This window comes from Sylvia atricapilla, chromosome 5 (assembly GCF_009819655.1).
Source record: "Sylvia atricapilla isolate bSylAtr1 chromosome 5, bSylAtr1.pri, whole genome shotgun sequence".
NCBI classification, from domain to species: Eukaryota; Metazoa; Chordata; class Aves; order Passeriformes; family Sylviidae; genus Sylvia; species Sylvia atricapilla.
Window position 1 is genome coordinate 1630011 of NC_089144.1, and position 20262 is coordinate 1650272.

The 20262-nt window shown below is 37.9% G+C and overlaps 1 protein-coding gene across 1 annotated transcript in view; it reads right to left on the reverse strand.

Annotated features, from left to right (window-relative positions):
- Positions 1-20262, reverse strand: part of CADPS2 (calcium dependent secretion activator 2) — a 269361-nt gene that overhangs the window by 37759 nt on the left and 211340 nt on the right. Inside the window, exons 15-20 of the mRNA XM_066318926.1 lie at positions 19845-20001; positions 12872-13013; positions 12620-12739; positions 4892-5047; positions 2506-2653; positions 1494-1508 (exon numbers count right to left, since the gene is read on the reverse strand). Of these exons, the coding sequence (XP_066175023.1) occupies positions 1494-1508; positions 2506-2653; positions 4892-5047; positions 12620-12739; positions 12872-13013; positions 19845-20001 (738 nt within the window). The remainder of the gene's footprint in view (positions 1-1493; positions 1509-2505; positions 2654-4891; positions 5048-12619; positions 12740-12871; positions 13014-19844; positions 20002-20262) is intronic.

Consider the following 20262-nt stretch of genomic DNA (forward strand, 5'->3'; position numbering starts at 1 on the left):
GTCAGTGCAAACATTAGCCTAACTTAGCAGCTGCCAGCTGAATAGTTTCCAGAGTTCTATGCTTTTAAAGGCTGTTTTTCATCTGTTTCAGGGTTGCCTTACGAATCCAAACGTCAATTCGGAGCTGCCGAATATTTTTAGGCATGGTTTTCTAAAAAAAAGCGCAGGTATTGAACTCGGGTTTAAATTAAGAGAGGATAAAACTATGAGATGTGTTGGCCCACATATGCTAACACCAAACATCAATTTTTGGCTTTTAATTCCTTTTGAAGTTTGAAAACACTTGAAAAATGTAAATACGCAACTCAGACGAGCAGCTGCAGTCAGGAACAGGAAAAGAGCGTATCACAAATACATCAAAGAGCTTTCTACATTTGCAAATATATTATATTCCAACCATATTAATATCTTGACCAATAAAATATTGTCTTGATCTGCTAAGGGCTCTATCACCCCTAACAGCAGTGATGTCTGGTGTCTTCAGAAGGCAAAGCTTTCTTACTCTCTGTAACCCACAAACAACTATTCTCCCACTGATGAATGTCAAAACTATATATACTCCTGTGATCCATAAAAAATCAGTTGTCCCTGCCAGAAAGTGTCTGCAGCTTAACAACTTTATCTCCACAGTACACTAAATTAATGGGCCTACATAATATGTGAGACCACTTTCTTTTTTTCTTTTTTTTTTTTCCTTTTTTTTTTTTTGGGTGTTTTTTTTGTTCTGCCTTTTTTTTTTTTTAAATGTGTATTTAATGTATTTTTTTTCTCTTATTTTTCTGACCACGGAACAAATACGATCTTGTAGAAAGGGAGTATAAACAGCAACTTCACTTCTGAACAAGGCAAAGAAAGAACTGAATCGAGCTTTTCACAAACCACCACGAGGTTCCAAAACCACGACATCTTTTTAGAAAGGAATTTTTTACATTACATTGTTCTGATGCTTTTTTCATGATTTATTTTGAAAACCATGAGATCATAAATACCCTAACCCACTCCTCTCCAGTGCTAATTTCCACTAAAACAGTCACCCTCAGCAAAACAAAACTTTAGATCCTTGTGGAAAATGATTTGACTGTGGGTTTTTAAGAAGAGGGTTGAGCTTTGGCTCCTTGAGGACTGGCTGAGACAGAGCAGGAGGCAAAATCCAGAGCAGGGAAGAGGAATGGCACAGCCTGGGGAAGGGATTCTGCCACCTGCCTGCAGATTACAGAGGGACAATGGTGAAAGAATCCCAAACTTTGAGACCCGGTAAAACTCGACACTGAGTCGGAAAAGGGAAGACTCCATCTAGAGTTGCCTTGGAGGATGAAGAAGAAAGGAACTGAGAAGTTGAGGATCAGGCTGTTGCACAGTCACATTGTGAAGGAATTCTGAGGGTTGGCTAACAAATTAAAGTGAAAAGCAATATTACCATTTAAATTAAAAGGCGGTTGTTAATATTCAATGAAAAAAAAGTAAATTAAAACCAACAAAAAAAAGACACTTACCCATTGACTAGCAAACTGGTTCATGTCACGGGAAACCAAAAGGGAAAAGAAAAGACGACAGGGTATAACAGGAAAATGATGAATGTCTCATTGAATTTGGAAAAAAAAAAAAAAAAAAAAGACAATTACATTGAATATGCTCACTTGAAAAGGTCAGTCAATGAAATGAAGAACATCATACAGAAATGCAAAAATCAACAAAAAAAAATGTGTCCAAATAGTGTAATTGTGAAGGTGCCTAATGCAGACAGACATTTTTTCTTGCAAAATTCTGAAAAATATTTTTACTCTCTCTCCAAAACCAAACGAAACAAATCACGAACTAAATCACGTGCTAATGCACTAGCGCAGGAAGAAGAGTTTTAATTTTTTGCTGGTGGTCTCACCAATCTGCCTAGCATACCCTTTTCATTTCCCAGATTATTCCTGCTGGGAGGGACAACCCTGCAGCGACAGAAATCAGGGAAGGCTACGTTTCCTTCAAAAGCACATCAGTGCTCCACCGTGGAGTATCCTACAGCAGACTACTGTCCTTGGAGATCAAATAAAAAACCCCATTAAATTACCTGAGCATTTCTTTCCTCTATTTTCAGCCTATTCCTCGGCATGAATGCTGGGTCTATCATCCATTTAAAACCAAGCCTCACTAAATTAAAACCTGTCTGCAAAGGACAATATTTTGGCTCTATTTCAGTTACAAAGGAGTCCTGAAGTGGGCTCTTTTTCTGTTGCAACCCGAGAGAAATTCCTGGCGGGGCTGTGAGTCAAGACATCCTCTGGATGTTCAACAGACTCCCAGGTCAAAGCCAACAAATGGCAGCAGCACTCTGTGTGCTCTCTGGTGGAAGATGAGGGGTTGTGTCTCACATGATGCTCACAGGGATCAGCTGATGCACACTTGTGTACCAACAGAGACACGTGCCGCATCTCTGTCTGAAATTAAAGCAAAGACATCCTGCATCAAACGTGGCGTTTGAGGCCAACCCAACACGGGAATTAAACACCCCCTTACCTCTTGGCCCCCATCCAGTATGCAGAGTTTGGCAGTCTGTTTCTTGGCGTCCACCAAGACGTTGAACATGGTGCACAGGTAAGGAGGGATGCGCAGGTCCGTCGATTTGTTGGTCTTCTGCAGCCTCAGCTCAAAAGCAATCCTCGTTCTGTGCAGGGAAACGCAATTGGGGATGTGAGGCTCTCTGATATTTCTGAACCACCACAGTAAATGTGTCTATAAATCTCACTGAACACGTTGGTTGAACAATAGACATATGCATGAGAACATTTTGGAATTAAAATCCTGGAAATTCAGAACATCAACCTCTCAACAAACAGTTGCACTGATGGTAATCTCAAGGTTCTGCACTTCAGGGAATTCAGTTGAACAATAAAAATTTTATTTTCTTGCTTTCTAGATAACGGTATGTTTCTTTGTGTTTAATTTAAATTAATTGAAATATTAATGAAAATACCCCTTATTTTCCAGCTTTTCTATGCTAAAATGCAGGTTTTGGTATAAAAGAAAACTTTGGTATAAAAGAATTTTGGTTTTGGTATAAAAGAAACTTTGCTTCTAAGAAATACAATGAAAAAAAATCCTCTTTGGCTTTAACAGAAAGAAAATTTGAATGAAGGCAATTATTTAGTATTAAGAAAAATGTTAATTTTTATATTGAAAATTAAGACATATCAGGAGATATGTAATACAATCCCCCTATTTTCTTCTCATGTCAGTGAAAATAAGGAGCAATGTCACTGAAACAAACTATAATTCGACACACTTATAGACAAAATGTTTTATTTTCACCCTTATTTTAAAAGGTGTGTACCAGAAATTCACACAATGGTTTTAGAAGATGGGAACAGAAGATTTATTTCAATTATAAAACTTCTTAAGGTCATATTAGTATCACAAGAAGAGTTATAACAGAAGAATTCCATAATTTTTTTCTGAGTGGCTTCTCTAATCTTTATAACCTGGCATACAGCACCTTTGACCACACAAAAACATAATTAGTGTATTAAGACTGGTGTCTTATGCTTTAAGTCTAAAATATTAATATATTTTACAGTTCTGTTGATAAAATAGTAAGGTTTTTTTTCTTTTTCTGGCTCAAAATCAATATAATCCATAATGTAACGTATAATGTAATAATCCATGTATTAGCAGCACTGAATCACTTTGCTACTCTTTGCTTTTCTACACTAAGATTATACTAATAATCTTCCATTTCTTTAAGACTTCACCATTTTTCTATGATTTCTTAGACAACTATAATTGACTGAGCTTTTATGCCAAATTATTTAGAACAGATAGTTTGCTTTAATTTTAGTGTTTCCTACCTTTCTTTGATAGAGCTTTAACTTTTATTCCGTTCCCTTTATCATTCCCCTTTCATGATCAACTAGAAAAGTTCTTTTAAATGTTTCTGGTTTTCAATCATGATTTCATCACTCTAGGTCTAGCAATAGGCTCATATCCTTAGCCTGAGGTTCTACTTTTTCTTACTGTGTTTAGAGAAAATAATGCAATACTACACCATCTGTAAAGGTTCTCTTCTTGTTTAGCCTTTCTTCTCAATATTGTAGATTTTAGGATTAACACAAATTATCTACAAAATTTATTTTTTTTAAAGAATTCTATTTATTATTATAAAATAATATTTTTTAAAAATAATTCTATTATATTTAAAAAAAATCTGTTTTTTTGTATGTCCATATTAAACTTTCTGAAGCACCTAACTGTACTTCTCTGTAAATTTTCTAGCCATACAGATATTTCTTCTAAACTCAATGATATTTACTGAAAACCATGGCAGAGGTCTTTTCAGATCACCTATAATTAATTTAAAAGAATACACCAATAAAGGTAAGGTAAGCTCAAGGAAAACCAGCACTACATTTTCTGTAATTTTCAGAAGTTTAGCACTATAAAACTTAGTTCAAATTGGCAGACCATTATCCAGCCCTCTTTTTTTTTGTTGTATAAATACAGAAATATTGTACACTCTGTAGTTTTTAATATATTTCCTAGAGACAGAACTCGAAAATTGACAAATTAAATAATACTTTGAACATGAAGAATAATGTAGCAAAGGCGGAGGGAAATGTGCAAAAAGAGAAAGATCTCTTCTAGAAGAATTCTGAGTTCTGTTAATATTTGCCACTAATACGGAATAGAAAAACTTGATTTATTCCCTTCCAAGGGTAAGACAGAGAAATTCTCCTTGGTGTTTCCTAGATGTTGCCAAAATGCTGGTTGCCAGATGCTGGAAATAAACACAAATTGCCCTGATTCTTGCGACAGGATTCTGGTTTAGATATACAAGCAAGCCAGCATGACCCCTCCTGTGCTCATTCTCAAATCTCTCCCAATTTTGAAGTGACCCTTTCAACTGTACCTTTTAACACAGGCTTCAATCATGTCAGTGGCCATGAGTTTAAGTCTCTGCTCTAAATGGTGGGCAAATTCTGGTTCTGGCCAGTGAAGATCAAAAACGAACATCTGCAGAGCATCCAGTTTCCAGAAAAGATCTTCTGATGTTGCTGATCCATTGCTGTAAGAAACAAAAGAAAACAAAGCCCCCAAGAAACAGAAGATAAATGTATGGATGTCTTTTCCCAGCTGCCACAGAATTAAGATTTCCTTATCACACCACCTTCCTCCTTCATTCCCCTGTATCTTTTAGCACAGTTGCTCTTATTTTAAAAAATGTGAAAATGGTAGTGGGAAACTTTAAATATATCCCTTCAGGGTGAAAAAAGTGAATGATTTCTCGTTTGTCAGCTGAGAAATACGGCAGTGTAGGGAGGTGGACGGGGGCCATGGAAAATGAAATAGCTCAAGTTTCAGATCAAGATAGGAAAAATACAGGGTACAGGGATAGTAAGGATATTTTCAATATAGTGAAGACTTTGTGCATGTCTTTTCTTGCCTTCATACCTCTGGCAGGTAAGTCTACCAAAGAAATGAGGATGTTAGTAGCAATATTGTAAAAGAGAAAACCAGACAAATAGTCCCTCAATAAATGCTGATGAGTTCTAACTGAGGGAACAGCATCAGATCTGGGTGGGAATTGAAACAAAAACAGAGAAACGAAACCAAAGAAATTGGTGTACAAACAAAACCAGTGGATTAATACGGCTCTATAACATCTCAGATTGTCCATAAAGTTTTAAAGGTCTTCCCCCCTGATCTGACTGCTAAATTTAAATACAATTGCTTGTGATAAAATGCAATTAACTTAAAGCTAAACTAAGCAGTGAGTTCATTTACACTTCCACCACGGTCAACGCAGATTAATTACATTTCCATGATTAATTGTACTGCAATGCCTGAGTGACTGTTTATGATTAGTGTGCACTATGCAATGCTGAATTCCAGGGTGTGAGTGGCAATCAAACCTCAGCCTGACAGTCCCAATTCAGATCCAAACCGTTTAAATACATCATCACTACTCTCATTTGGTTTCTTCTGCCTGATGAGTGAAGAACAGAATTATCCAAGTGTTCAGTGACCCCAGCTCTCATGGAAGGAATCAGTGAGCACCAACTGCACTCAGAGATTCAGACCCAAATGGAACAACCAGAAAGGACCTCTAACATCTGACCACCCAGCTTTTGGTATCTTCCTGGTGCACAGCAGGATATTCCACAGTTCCAACACACTTTTGAGTTTAGGCTTTTTCAATATGATGCATTTTTTTTCCCCCATTTATGTCACAGAGTAACTGTGAATTTAGTATTGTATTGTGGTCCTGGAAGAAAACAGCAGAAACAGGGAAAAGGCCCATGGGACTGCTAAGGTTACAACTTGCACTGGGGTTCTGTCTGTTCAGGGACCACTTTCATACACCACTAAGTTTAATGAAGGAATAGAAAGAAAAAAAACAACCAAAGCTTCTGGAAAATTTATGATCCTGTTAGACTGCTTTTCAGTTACATGACGAGCAAATATCGAAGATTTGCATTGCATCTGCTGTGTATGATGGCAGGGAGTGAAGCTGCAGATGCCTTGTTTAGACCTTCTCTGATTCAAAAGTGACTAAATCAAATTTTGAGATGACTGGAGTAAAAAATAAGACAGATCATATGGGGACAGAAATGGGACAATTTCAGTATTTATGTAACTGTTGAAAAAAACCACATATTTTGTAGAAAACAAACTTTCTCAAGAAATAAAACTAATCATTCCTATCATCAGACCATAAAATTTAACCATTTTTTTATTCTCCCATAATTGTTTCTTTTTCCACTGATGGAATTTTAAAGGAAATTCTTTAGGAGTCAGGAGGACTAATGTATTCATAATAACAAAAATGTATTCTTATGCACATTTACTACTTTGTTTACTACTACACTGTAGTAGTAGCCACTTAATTTTGTTTAATTAGACTACCAAATAAAGTTTCACACTTTTAATAAATGTAATGACAGGTACAGGTTGATGGAAGAATTCATTCTGTGAGGAATGCTTATTCATTTGTTCTCTTTTCATATAATTTTGAGGTTTCATCCTTCAATTTTTTATTGACCATTGTTCAACGACATTTAAATTTGACTAACATATTATACTAATAAGATGAGGAAAGAAAATAAAATGCTACAAGAGAAATTGTTTGTTCCTGATTCACACATCCAAATGCAAATGTCCAATTTGTTTGCTAAATCCTGCAAAAGAAGAGCTAAACTCAGATTTTGTATCTTCCTGGCACAGGAGTAATTCCTGCATTCAAATCAAGACTAAATCTGTATCTATAATTCGAAAACCTTTTCTTTTTGTGAAGGGACAGGACACATTCTTGGCTATTGAAAGGCTTTTATTTGAATTTGCAGCGTAAAGCAACTTCAGTCTAAAGAAGGGAATAATATTTCTCTACCAGGAAACTGAACTGACATTCTTTCTTTAAACACTATAATAATTATCTATAGTTTTAAAATTAAGCACAAACTCTCCTGCTTTGCTGGGCAAAAAAAAAAACACAACCCATTTCAGGTACTGACCATCCTGATTAATCAGGTCATGGCAGTAAGAGAAGGTTACCAGGGATTAAAAGGAGGCAAATATTATGTGCATCCTGTTATATTCCCATTTTCTCTAATGGGAATTGAACTTTGCATTTGGTCACACTTCACCTGGAGTGAAGACCAGGTATCTCCAGAGGTCCCTTTTAAATTATTCTGTAGCTTTAGCCCTTGCATCATGCTGAACACAGCAAAAAAAAAAGCGATCCAAGACAAAATGTTTCTCCAAGAACCCGCAGAATATCAAATTTAGGAGCTGCATGCAGCCTCCTAGGCGTGCAGCCTAAATTCACTTATCCACTGACAGCTGGAAGAAGCAGCTTCCCAATGGGCTTCCAGGTACCTAAGCAGCAGCAATTAGTCAAAGAGTCCACTAATAAAATGCACTGAGTATTCCAAGAGTAGATGTAGAATGGATAATTTCTTGCCTACAAATGAAACTCCGTTGGGTGGCTTGGGATATGAAAATATAAGTATTAAATATCTGAGAATATTATCAATCAACTAAAAGATTCAAAAGCAGCTGGTTTCAATTCTTCAATAGTTTATCAGGGACAGGGGTGGGCATTTTACAAATTACTGCAATTTGTTTTTTTTTAAGGTTACTACTGGGATTGTACATACCAGCATTTTGTAAGGACCACTTCCAAAACATGACCCAGACACCTCATCCCTTGTGAGCCCCCAGCTTGTGAACTCCAGCTTTTTGTTCTTTATGCTGCCTCAAAAGACATGAATTTCTTCAACAGAACAGGACTTTCAGTAATCTCAGGGTCAGTCTCACTCAGCCCCATCTCTCTACTTTTCACCAGCAGATGAGGTGGAAGGATGGAGCAGAACTTCTGCAAACATCAGTTAGCATCAAGTCCCTCAAAGACATCGGGGACAGAGTTACCCCATGACTCCTCTTGGTTCAAGAGGGAGGAATCCCTCAAGCAACCAAAACAAGTTTTTTGAGTCTTCTTTCTTACTGCATATTAGTATTTTTGGAAGGAAAGAAATTTCCTTCCAAATAATCACAGAGGCATCATAGTCAACCCAGGACATCCCACAATATAAATCTGTCTTCCAGAACGCTCAATAGGACCTAGATATTCAAAATTTCTTATTCCATAGACAGCAGATCAGCCAGATTTCATCAAGCCATCATTTTAAATACCCATCCTTAGAAATGCAGGCCACGACCTCCTACTTTACTGGGGGGAAACTCTGTGACAGGACAGTTGTGGCACTGCTCACACAACCTGTCAGGACAGAGATGGATGATGGCTTTGTGACCGCTCCAGCACTCACAAACACACACAGAGGTGCAGCCCAGCAAATCAGACAACCTCTGGCCAACTCCCTCTGTATCACTGTTGGAGCACTGTCACTGCACCAGCCTTGTGTCACTCATAGCTGAGCCACAGCAGGAAGGTTCTACACGACACATTTCCTTTGATTTTGCTTCTTCTGGGTGCAAGACAAGACAGGATCATCCTCATATAAGTATATATCTCATTGCAGGTTTCCCCAGCCTTGAATTTTCCTGAAGCTGATGTTTTTAGGCTGGCACTAGAGAGCAACAGAGCACCTCAGGTGTGTATTTACAGTATTTCTGGTCAGTGACACTATGTTGTATCTGCACTAAAAAAAGTAATCTATAAATTAAACCACAAACAATTAAAATCACCCACGTGTTTAACTTAAAAGCCAGGTCCAGAAGACACAAAAAAGTTCTGTTTAAAAGATGAAGAGCATGGAAAAATAGTTTATTTGAATTAAGGAATAAGTAAGGAAAAACTCCTGATTGTGGCTGATTGAAAGCTTTTACAGAATATTCCAACATTTTTGCTCTTTAAGATTAATTTTCAGACAAATGGAATAGTAATTCACAGTGCTCTGCATGTCTAGCCAATGTGTCCTCTGAGTTATGTTCTCCAGAGACCAATCAAGAAAAAACAGACTGCTAATCATAATTTCCCCTTTTCATCTCTCACTTTCCAATGCCCAAAAAGAAGTGGAAAAAAAAGGCAATGTTGTTTCTAAATGCAGTTATAAGTAGCATGTATTTATTGCTGCAAAACAAGTGATCGAGGACAAAAATTGAAACAATTAAAAAATATACACAGTCTTTGCTAGTAATGCTCCAGAGAATTGTTGCAACTTTCAAGTGAAAATGGGGAAAAAATCTATTTTCATCAATAAAGCACACAAATAGATGCCCAACTGTGAATATATTTTCATTTCTCTCTCTTCAGCAAAGTTATTAGGTAGGCACATAATAGCTCTATTGAATATGAATAGAGTTAAACATGAGCTTGAGAGCATGGACACAAACATCAGTGAAGTTTGGAGAATAATAAATCTCTTTCTATGACATATAAAAGAGACACAGGACTTCAGGAAACCCTTACCACAGTCGGCTCACAGACTACCCATTCTCATTCTTTTTGCCTCTGGATTCCTCATTGTGTCATTCAAATTGAGAGCGATTAATTGGCCAAAATCCTCACTTTCAAAGAGAAAGAGGAAAGTCCAGCAGAACTCTGTGATAGTCACAGTCATCATCATCTTCTTGCCAAACCATCAGTTTTGTGGCCAGGAGGAGGGAGCACAGTGAGCTGGGAAGGAAAGACTTTGGGGGAAGCAGTGGACAGAAGGAGTCTACTTGTGCTCCTGAATTAGATGAGTAATTACCTGCTATAATTCAGTGTACCCTCTATAATTCAGTGCACCCCTCTAGTCCATCTAAGCTGTGGTGTCCATCCCATTGAAAAAGAAAACTGTCAGGAAGCTCTGGATTTTGCTTAGCAGGTTTTGGAGCAAAGGTATTGCCTTACTCCTTGTTAAAGAATTTAAATAATTGTGTGCTGTCCCTGAAAAAGATGGCATGGGAGAAGAGGGGGAAAATAAACCCCTCCTCCTTTCTTTTACAGTGAATTTACCCACTTCCTCTGCCACAAACTGAGCCACCATCACCAGCAGGAAAAAGGAAACGTCTTAGCACGGGAGGAGCAACAAGTGTCTTGCAGTGCTATTGCTGTCCTTTTTTTACCCATTCACATGACCATTCTGAGAATTCACTCGGCTCTTCAGTAGAATGCAGATAGGCTGACTCCTAAAATACTGCCTGAATACCAAGTATTACCAAGATAACTTGGTATACCTTGAATATAACTTGATATACTTGAATAGCAAGTATTACCAAGGTGACTTAATGCTGCCTGCAGTCGACACTGTCAATTCATCCACATTTTATAAAATAACCTCAAAGCTCTATGTTTTGGGGAAAGAACATGAAGAGGTGCCTCCAGCAGAGGCAGATCTCAGCCTGAATGCAGTGTGGGGTGGCTGGAAGGGGACAATGGCCTTACAAAGGTCACACCTGCAGGAAGGGACACCGCTCACCCCCACGTCTCCTGAAAAGCAGCAGCATTAGAGTTACTTCTGGTGAGTGTTTACAGCATGACAACCCCACTGCTCACCAAATGCTGTGGAAATCTCACTGGCTGGTTTAGGATTTTATCCATACTGTGTCACATATACCACGAAACTAAATACAGGAACATGTGCAAGGAGGACGAGCCCATGGCTGAATGTTTGAATGTGTTCTGACAACAGAATCTAGGAATAAATTGCTGCACCAACCCCTCCATTCAGGAAAGATCTACCACTATAACCCTCCAACCAGAATCTGTATTAATTCTAAATTCAGTATTCAAATTTCATCTTTATGGAAATTACATCTATATAGGAAATTTCATCCACACAATTTATTTTTACTGGATGGGGCTGCTAGAAAGCAGACTACAAGAGCACATCCAAGACCAGCAACTCTTAACTCTGAAAGCTATTCTTCTGAAAAAAAAGAAGAATTTGAAAATCTGGAGATAACAGAAAGGAATTGGAGTTCCAGAAGCCCAATTTGTATTCAAAGCTGAAATGACTTGCATAAACACATCAGGAGAAACCTAGCATTACTACAGTAAACACAAAAGGTACCAAAGCCAATGACCAAGAGGAATTCTGTCACTTTTTAGGGGAATTAACAGCAGAACAACAATCGTAATACTCCCTTTGAACAAGGAGTCACATTAAAAACACAAGGGATAATGAGTTTGAGTTATTTCTGGGCGGTTTCTGATTAGAAAGTAGAGGAAATTTTTCACAATGAAGACAATCAGCCACTGGAGGAACCTCCCCCAGAGGAAGTGGTGGATTCCCCAACACTGCACATTTTTGGAGTTTGTCTGGACAGGGCACTGGCCATGCTTATGCCAAGAAAAGCTGGATGAGATGATCCTCGAGGTCCCTTTTGACATGGTATTCTATGATTGTATTAACTCTTGCAGAAATAGATCTAACACTGTTTAGGAGTCTGTCATAAAACTTGAAAAGACAACACTTGTCTTGAAATTATATTATCAAGGTATGTGTTTTGAGTGTGTGTTTTTTGAAGTCTTTCACATTTGTGCTTTCCTGTTATAACTTCTGCTAAAATAAGGTTCTTGAGCCTTTCTCTAGGATATATTAATGTGTCTTCACCCAGAAATCAGACCTGTAACTATGGGAATGTTTCCACAGAGAAGTGAAATATCGGGGAAAAATCGGAAATAAATAATTTTTTTCCAAGCAGATAAAGAAGGGGATGTACTTCTATTCATGGCACTTATTAAAATTTTACTATTTTCCTGTAACGTGGATATTTAATCTGATGCCAATACTTCCAATCAACGACTTTCAGAACCAATATAAACTGAGTTCATCAAACCCATGCAAAAAAATACAAGGGGCCGCCTCGTTTCACAAAACCACAATCCAAAATCAACCATCCACGAGGTTCCCCCACTGCTTATTAATCCAAAACTGTCATTAGGTTATTTAGAGCCAGGACAGACCTTTTCGCCAAGTGGATTTTCTCAGTCACCAGGTTTAAGACTGCTACATTTTAATGCACTAAAAAGCGTAACTCACTAACAGTCCATGCTGGGCTCACTCCCAAGAAACACCAACCTCCAGCTAGGAGAGGAGGAACACCATGCAATCCAAATACAGCTGCACAGGACACTAGCAAGGCCATGCAGAGCTGACATACAGTCAGAAAGTTATTGAAGAATACACACGTGGAGTCATACAAAGAAGTCATCCAGGTTGGTGTAGTAAAGCTAGGTATTTGTGGAAGATTAAGAGGCAAACTTGGAACTTTTGGAAGAGCTACATTAGGAAGACTGTTGGTGATGCTCCTGCGAAGAAATAAACAATGTAGGAATACAATAAAAAAAAGAATATTTAGAGGACAACAGGGGAGAACCCCTTGTTAAGACAGAAAGCTCCAGGCAGGTGCTTTGTTCAGATTTTCTAAAAAAAGCACTTACTTGACAGGTTGCCATGACTCTTGCTCAAGACCTCTGTGAATGGACTGGGCAATTGACGATTCCATCAGATCAATGTAGCGGACCACCATGGGAACAAAAATTTCTTGCAAGTGCTTGTGAAACTTCCCGTTGCACAGAAGTGCTTTAAAAAAAACCAAACAACAAACAAGAGACAAAAATGTCAGAGCTTTTGTTATGGGAAGAAGCGTATCTTAAAATGTTTTAGTACACAAAGGCGTTGTAGGAATAAGATCTAGCTTGTGTAGGAAACAGAGTTCAGAACAGATAAATGAAGTGTTCCATAATGACACTGTAGTGACATTTCAAACTGCCAGTGCAATGAAAACCAGGTACATACTGAAGCTCTTTACTGAACCAGAGCCTTTTTGCATCTTCTTAAAATTAATATTATGCTTTGGTGAATCTAAACATTAGGAATTTTGTTCGTTACTTTGCACCAAGACAGGACGAAATTACCCAAACAAAGAACAAAAAAAAAGTATTTGAATTCCATTCGTAAGCAGTAGAATATTACCTACTTCACAGACGGGGCTCACTACATGCAAAACTGTATCCACATGCAAACTGAAACATGTTCAAAATCTGAAAATTAGGTTACCATCATCACTGCTTGTCTCTGTATTCCCTGAAGTGTTCTCTCAGCAAATGCTAACTCTTATCACACCAACGTCCTGCCCCACCAAGGGAATATATGTTTCATGTTTTGAATGTGTCTGTGTTGGCCCTTTAATCTAGCACTGTTATTAGGACCTGTAAGAATATTTCCATATGAATATGGAAATGAAAAGAAGCTCAGCCACAGAGAGAAATTTTTGGCACCTTCGTTTTCTTTCATCTGTGTTGTTTTCAATTCCTTTGTAGGTTTCTTCTCCCACCTATTCTGGCTTCTCCTATGATTGGGTGGGCACCAAAACCACATTTTGAGGAGGCTTCCTCCTCTTCCTAAGAAGAAAAGCCTGGATCACACGGCTCACTGTGGACACCATCCTTTAAAATTACAATCCCTTTTGTCCGACTACCAATGCCACTCCACGTCTAACATGTCCAAGTAATTTCTAGAACTTCCAGAAACTACTTTGCCTTCCATTCCTGAATGATGTCCAGCCCAAACTGAACCTGGGAGAGATGGAGACTATGGGGAGTACTTGTCATCAAATTTCTGTCCCCTGTTGCTACTTTTATTGCTGAATGTCTGAACATTATGTTACCTTTTTTCTTGAATACGGTGACCTAAAAGCAAAAAACTCTTTTTTTGAAAACATCCTTGTAGAGCGATAGGAAATACCTATCCACCACCTTTATCTGAGGAAACAACATTATGTGATCAGATCTCTCTGGTTTTGTGTAAGTGCCTTTCTTGCTAAGAATTTTCAAACTTTCAGGTAATTTCCGACCACTTTAGACACAGGGGTGGAGATATCAGATGGATGAAGTTTTATACAAACAGGCAGCTAGGCAGCAGGCAGAGATTATTAGGGTTTCCACTGAGAAAAAGGCAGAGGTGTAGGATCACCTCTTTATTAAACACTTGAGAATCCACCCTTGAGAGTACCTGTGAGTCCATTATTTACACCGCCTCCTCAAAATAATCGTTAACTAGTTAGTTCTGGCTTATTACTTATATATCAGGAATTCAAAACAGTGCTATTTTTCTCTATTATAATTGGTTTATATATCTTAAAACTACCTTGTACCAGCAACAAAAAATGACTGAGGAGGACTTGGGTATTAATACAAAGGTTGCACAGTGAACAGCTGATGAGCACTGTCTTTGAGCAAGAACAGGTTGCTGGGATTCATTTGCATATTAGGCTGAGTTTTCAAGGCAACTTTGAGCTGAAAAATAACAACAAGAATACAACTGTGCCAATTAAATCAATCTTGCTGCTTTACAGCGAAGCAGCGAAGAGCTGTAATTAATCAGGCAATCACAGTTACCTGAAGGGGTAAGCTCCTAGTTGAGTGTTTTCTGAGCACACCACAGCAATGCTCTGCTACAGGCACTGCTCTGGGAATTACAGTAATGAAGCCTCGTGGGCAGGAGGGTGACTTGTTATTTCGAAGCCAGCGAGAAATTTTCAGAAGTCACAAGCAATAAAGGCGCTCAGCTTAAAAAGCTGAATCATTTTCCTACCATCACGACAGCAGTCTTTACAGTAAAGTCAATTTTGCCGTAATTATGCCAAGACTGATCGTCCCTTCACCTCCACGGGATTCCCTCTGTGTGTGGGAGCACACTCCCAACTTTCTTGGACCAACAACTCCATGAGCGTTCTGTTTTCGTGGGGTCCAGGGCAAGGCAGCTGTTTTACCCATCTGGAGATCTCCATCAGGGATTAAAGCAGGGAAAGAACTCGGAGCACGGGGATAAGTGATGTGCTGAGTATCACCATCAGAGCCACGGCACTCTACCCTATGATTAAAACTGATCTTGCCAAAAGGTACCACCTGTGCATCAAAGAGGATGGGAAACGAGAGATCCTTGAGGAAATCCACACTTCAGATCCCTTCAAAGCTACGTAGCTTAATTCTCCATTGTCTTTTCCATCCAGACAGCCCACACCCTCTTCATAGGAGGCATCTCGTGTTCACACAAGCAACAATAAAATGAAAGCTTATGCCAGGGCCAGGTAATGCACAGGCAGTATTAAAGGAAAACACATTATGGGAGCAGAAACAGAACCCCAAAGGAGATATCCTTGAAATATTGAAGTCGAAGAAGAAAATTTTTTCCGTATTTTATCATTCCACATTTTTTTTTTTTTTCTGTAATAGAAAATATATTAGCCGAAATAGATAAGCTGAAATACGACAAGAAAATATCAGAGATGAATCTGAAGTTATTCAGCACTGGAATGAGGTTTCATCTCTAGCAGGAGGAAATGAATCTGCTGTGCTCCCAGAGGCAGTGAGGCTTCTGTGGCTCATCTTAGGAGCTACCCCGGAGTCAGATTGTTACGCTGCCCTCAAGAACTCCTGCAGAATGAAAGGCAGGCAAAAATGACACAGATTAACACGAGCCTCTTCTCCCTTGACAAAAGTAGCCCTCTGTCAGAGAGTCTGTAATTATCCTGTGCTTCATAGGATTCTATGGAAAAGATAACTTGAATTTTCTGGTGCATTTTTGAATCCAAAACAAGAAAGTGTATTTCAAGTAGGAAATATCCTTGAGGGTCCAGATTATATTTGTAGCAATTGAAACTCAACCAATGACATGTGAAAAGAAAGTTTCTATTCCTATTCATTTGCTGTTTATAACTCTTTACAGAGCATTTCTTAGCTAGTTAAACTGCAGTAAAAATTGCAAGTGTCCCAATTTATACGGAAATGATCTTGTATTTTTACATATAAGACATAATTTAAAAGTGAATTGTAGAGGTTTACTTTGCAAAAACGAGGTGAGAATTTATTTAATCTTTACAAGACAAAGTGACATAAGCTGCTTATTGCTCAATTTACCTCTGTGTAAAAGTCTCATTAGGAAAAATGATCATTAGATACTCTGGAAGAGAATGATGCAGCCTGAATTGACTCTGAGTATCAATAACCAAGACATGCAGCTCTTATCTGAAGGCAGGTGGTGATTTCAAAGCAGCTCTTAATAGATCTGAGTCCCTGATCTAAGAAAAGATACCCTCTGCAATCAATGAGAAGTGAAAGGTTTGAGGTATTGGGGTGGGCAAACAGTTTTCTCTGATTACCTCACATCTAAGCTGTTTTCTAACTCTGCCCTGTAGTTTAAGACAGGCCACAATGTTATATAGATAAATTCTGGTCCAAAAGCAGCACAGAGCCTGTAACAAAGCAGGGAGCTGATGATTCTGTCTTTGGTGGTGTTTCTCATCCCGCTACTAGGAAAAATAATTTAAAAAAAAAAAAAAAAAAAGGAGCAGAGAATTCCTTTCAAAAGGAATTTCCTAACACTCAACAAGCTGGTTTTTTCTAGCTTAGGAGTTACATTTCTAATACTCCTAGTTTTGAGTGCTCTGTGCCAAGGTGGCAATGCAATAGTGCTGAGCAGCAGCTCAGGAGAAATGTTCAGTAAGTGACACCTGGAGAGAAAACTTGGTAAGGAAATGATCAGAATACTGAATATAGAGTTGGAAAACCTCTAAAACAAGCAAAATATCTGGACACTTCATCTAGCTGGGCATGTACCACTAAAAGATATCTCTCACTCCATGTTAAATGAAGAGGAATTAATACATGTCTGTCTTTTGGGCACTAAAAACCAGATTAACCTGAATAATTAAACAACTGCAGAAAGTAAATTGTCCTCTAAAGCAGGCCCCTTCACAACATAATTTATAGGCTCTGTGACAAAAATTAACACTGCAGAAAATATGACACAGTCCTGGGGCAGCTATGTTCTTCTTCCCTTTATGAATATCTAATTCTGGAAATAATTTTGCTGTCATACAGAGATGTTGAGTACAGTCTGCCAAGTTTACAGAGTCAGCAGAACTGTCTGTGGACAGCAGCAGCTCTGGAGATCACTAAAATGAATATTATAAAATCAGCTACAATAATTTTTTTTTTCAAATATTTACAATCTGAAAAATCACAAGAAATTTATCTTTAATCTATTATTTATCTCCACAGTGAATGTATTTTTTAATCACTTTTTGTAGTTAGGTCTCATGAGAAAAAGTGAAATATTTTACAAGTTGGGAAGATCATCCTCCTCTCTCCATTTCTTAAAGTTCTTCAGTTAGACTAAACAGGAATGAAATCACTGATATATTCTGCCTTGTGGAATAGGAAAAAAATAGAGAGTCTTAAGGTGACACAAAAGAGAGTTCTTCATGAAAAAAATGAGAAACTTCAGTCAGGACTTCCCCATCCTTCCCCCTCTTCATAAAAAATTATACACCATATTGGAAAATGCATTTTTTTTTCCTCATTGTTAAATAAATATTGACTTTGAAGTATTCACCTTGAATCTTGCACAATGTTTTTCACACTGTAAAATAGCACATTCACTGTTATTTGAATATACATGAATATGAATTTTTATTATCTCAGAGGTTTTTTTTATTATACTTTAGTGACACAGTTGTAAAAATAGTTCTACATGCAAGTTTTTTTTCATGCTGTAAATATAATATTGTTTCTTTATTGTTAGGAGTTCTGTCATGTCAGGTAAATGTGAAAACTGATTCATGCACCAAAGATTTAGAGCTCCTTTAATGCTCCTGAGATAGAATAACATGCAGGTGTCAGTCCTCCAAATTTCAATGAAGATTAACCTAATATGCAATATGGTGACCTAACTGCTCTTCATTTGAAAGAAGTCTGAAAAGTAATCTCTGCTATAGCCACAGAGTGAGAACAACCCAGTGGGATTTCCACCTCTTCATTTCCTAATGAGTTTTTTGATAATGAGAGGTGACTTTGCCAGTCACTGTGGGCTCTATTATGGCTAATTTACTCCACTTCACTCTCCTTGTTAATTATTAACACTAGCCTTTTTATCCTCAGGAGACCACATTCCAGTTTTTCCCTTTTTAGATTTTTTTTTCCTAAATATATCTTTATGAAGGTGATAGTTTTCAGGAAAAGATTTTTTCCCTTAGGGTACAGTCAGAATTATTTATTTTACCTTGGAAGACTGTAAAATTGATTACATAAGCATGGGAAGCTCTTGCTAATGCTTTTAATGCAGTTACAAGGTGAAAAGGCTGTTAATTAAAGAATAAGCACTGAGGTATGCTCCACTTGGGAATCACTTCTTGGTAGAAGGGTCACTTGCCACTTGCTAACATGTCCACTGATTAATAGGTGACTAATTTCCATGGTTGCTTTCCAGTAGTTCTGGAAAAAAGGAAAAGTGGGTAATTTTCCAGATGGCTTTCACCTGCCAGAAACTGTCATTTAATATATCTATTACCACGAGGGAATTACTGAGACTGGTATAGAGGTGTGATATTTCATACAACAGTTGCCTCGTGTCTTCCAGTTAGAGTTAGACGATATTTGTAATAGTTGCTTTAAGGTGAAAGTTTTCACAAAAATGTCTTTCTTAAGCCTATTCTATTCTATTTAGCATTATTATCCGTTTAATCTTTCAAGGAAAGAAAAATCAGCGGCCTATTAACAATCTTTTGCATGTGAGGACAACCCTTGTGTGTTTATAACACTTCTCTCAGGTCGGAACCAAAGCTCAAAGGAACAGAAATGACACAACAATCAAGTTAAAACTGGTGTCACAAATCCTTCGTGTAAGACCACAGTAAAATACCTGCACCGTTTTCAGAAACCAAAGAATCCTTTTAAGTGCATGCAACATCCCAAATAGAGATGTTTTCCTAAACTGATGGTAGGAAAATAGGCTGAATATCCCACTGAACACAGGCTTCAGATTTTTAACCTGGATTTTAGATGATGGGACACCACTTGGATAAGTGCATAATCCACCCTTCAGGAATCTCTTCTGGGATCTGCACAAGGACTGAACAATGCCTGCACCTTTTCCAGTTCTCAATGGCCACCACAGCAATTTAAATAACTTTCTGGACTTGCACTTGGCCCAAAAAAGGATCCAAACAGAACATTTGCTGTGTGTATTTTATTCCATTCATGCTGACGAGACCTTTATAGACATAACTAGTGTCAAAGCACTATAGAAGGCTTAGGAGGAAATATAAACCACAACTTTATTTAAGCAATATAGATTAAAATCCAAATATCAATACCTCTTAAACTACTTGTGCGTAAAAGTGAGCAATTTGTGAATACCAAGTGGTTAATGCACTGTCAGGATAAGGACTGAAATGCAAAGATTGAGACAAACTGCTCAGCTTAAAGGAAATGGAACACTTGGCTATGCATCATAAAAACAGGCATTTTCACTTTTATTTTGAGCATTATCCTATTTAGACACACATTTCTAAGGCGTTCACATTTCTCTATTGACAAATCTTATGCAAACAGTATGTAAAAAAGCTCTTACTGTCATTTCTGAGGGCATTATTGAGCAGCTGGAAAAGTGGGAAGCTGTCCCAAGAGTCCTGTGGCTGTGCCTCCAGAGCTGAATCCATATCAACAGAATACAGAGACAGAAACTTCTCTGCGTGCTCAGCCAACAGGTCTGGCCACCAAGCAAACGCCTGCAAACATCACAAAACAGAATTAGTGAACACATTTTGTCAGAGCAAAGAGCTGGGTTCACACCACGTCCTGCCTCACGTGGAGAAAAGAGGAACGGGCCAAGGGAAAAAAAATAAAGGGAAAATATTTTATAAAATTGGGCAGCAAAAAAAAAAATAAATCAATCAAACAGATCATGGTGGGAAAGGTGATATGATCAGAATAAAAATGTAACACCAAAAAAAAAAAATAAAAAAAGGAGTATAAATGCCTGCAAGTTT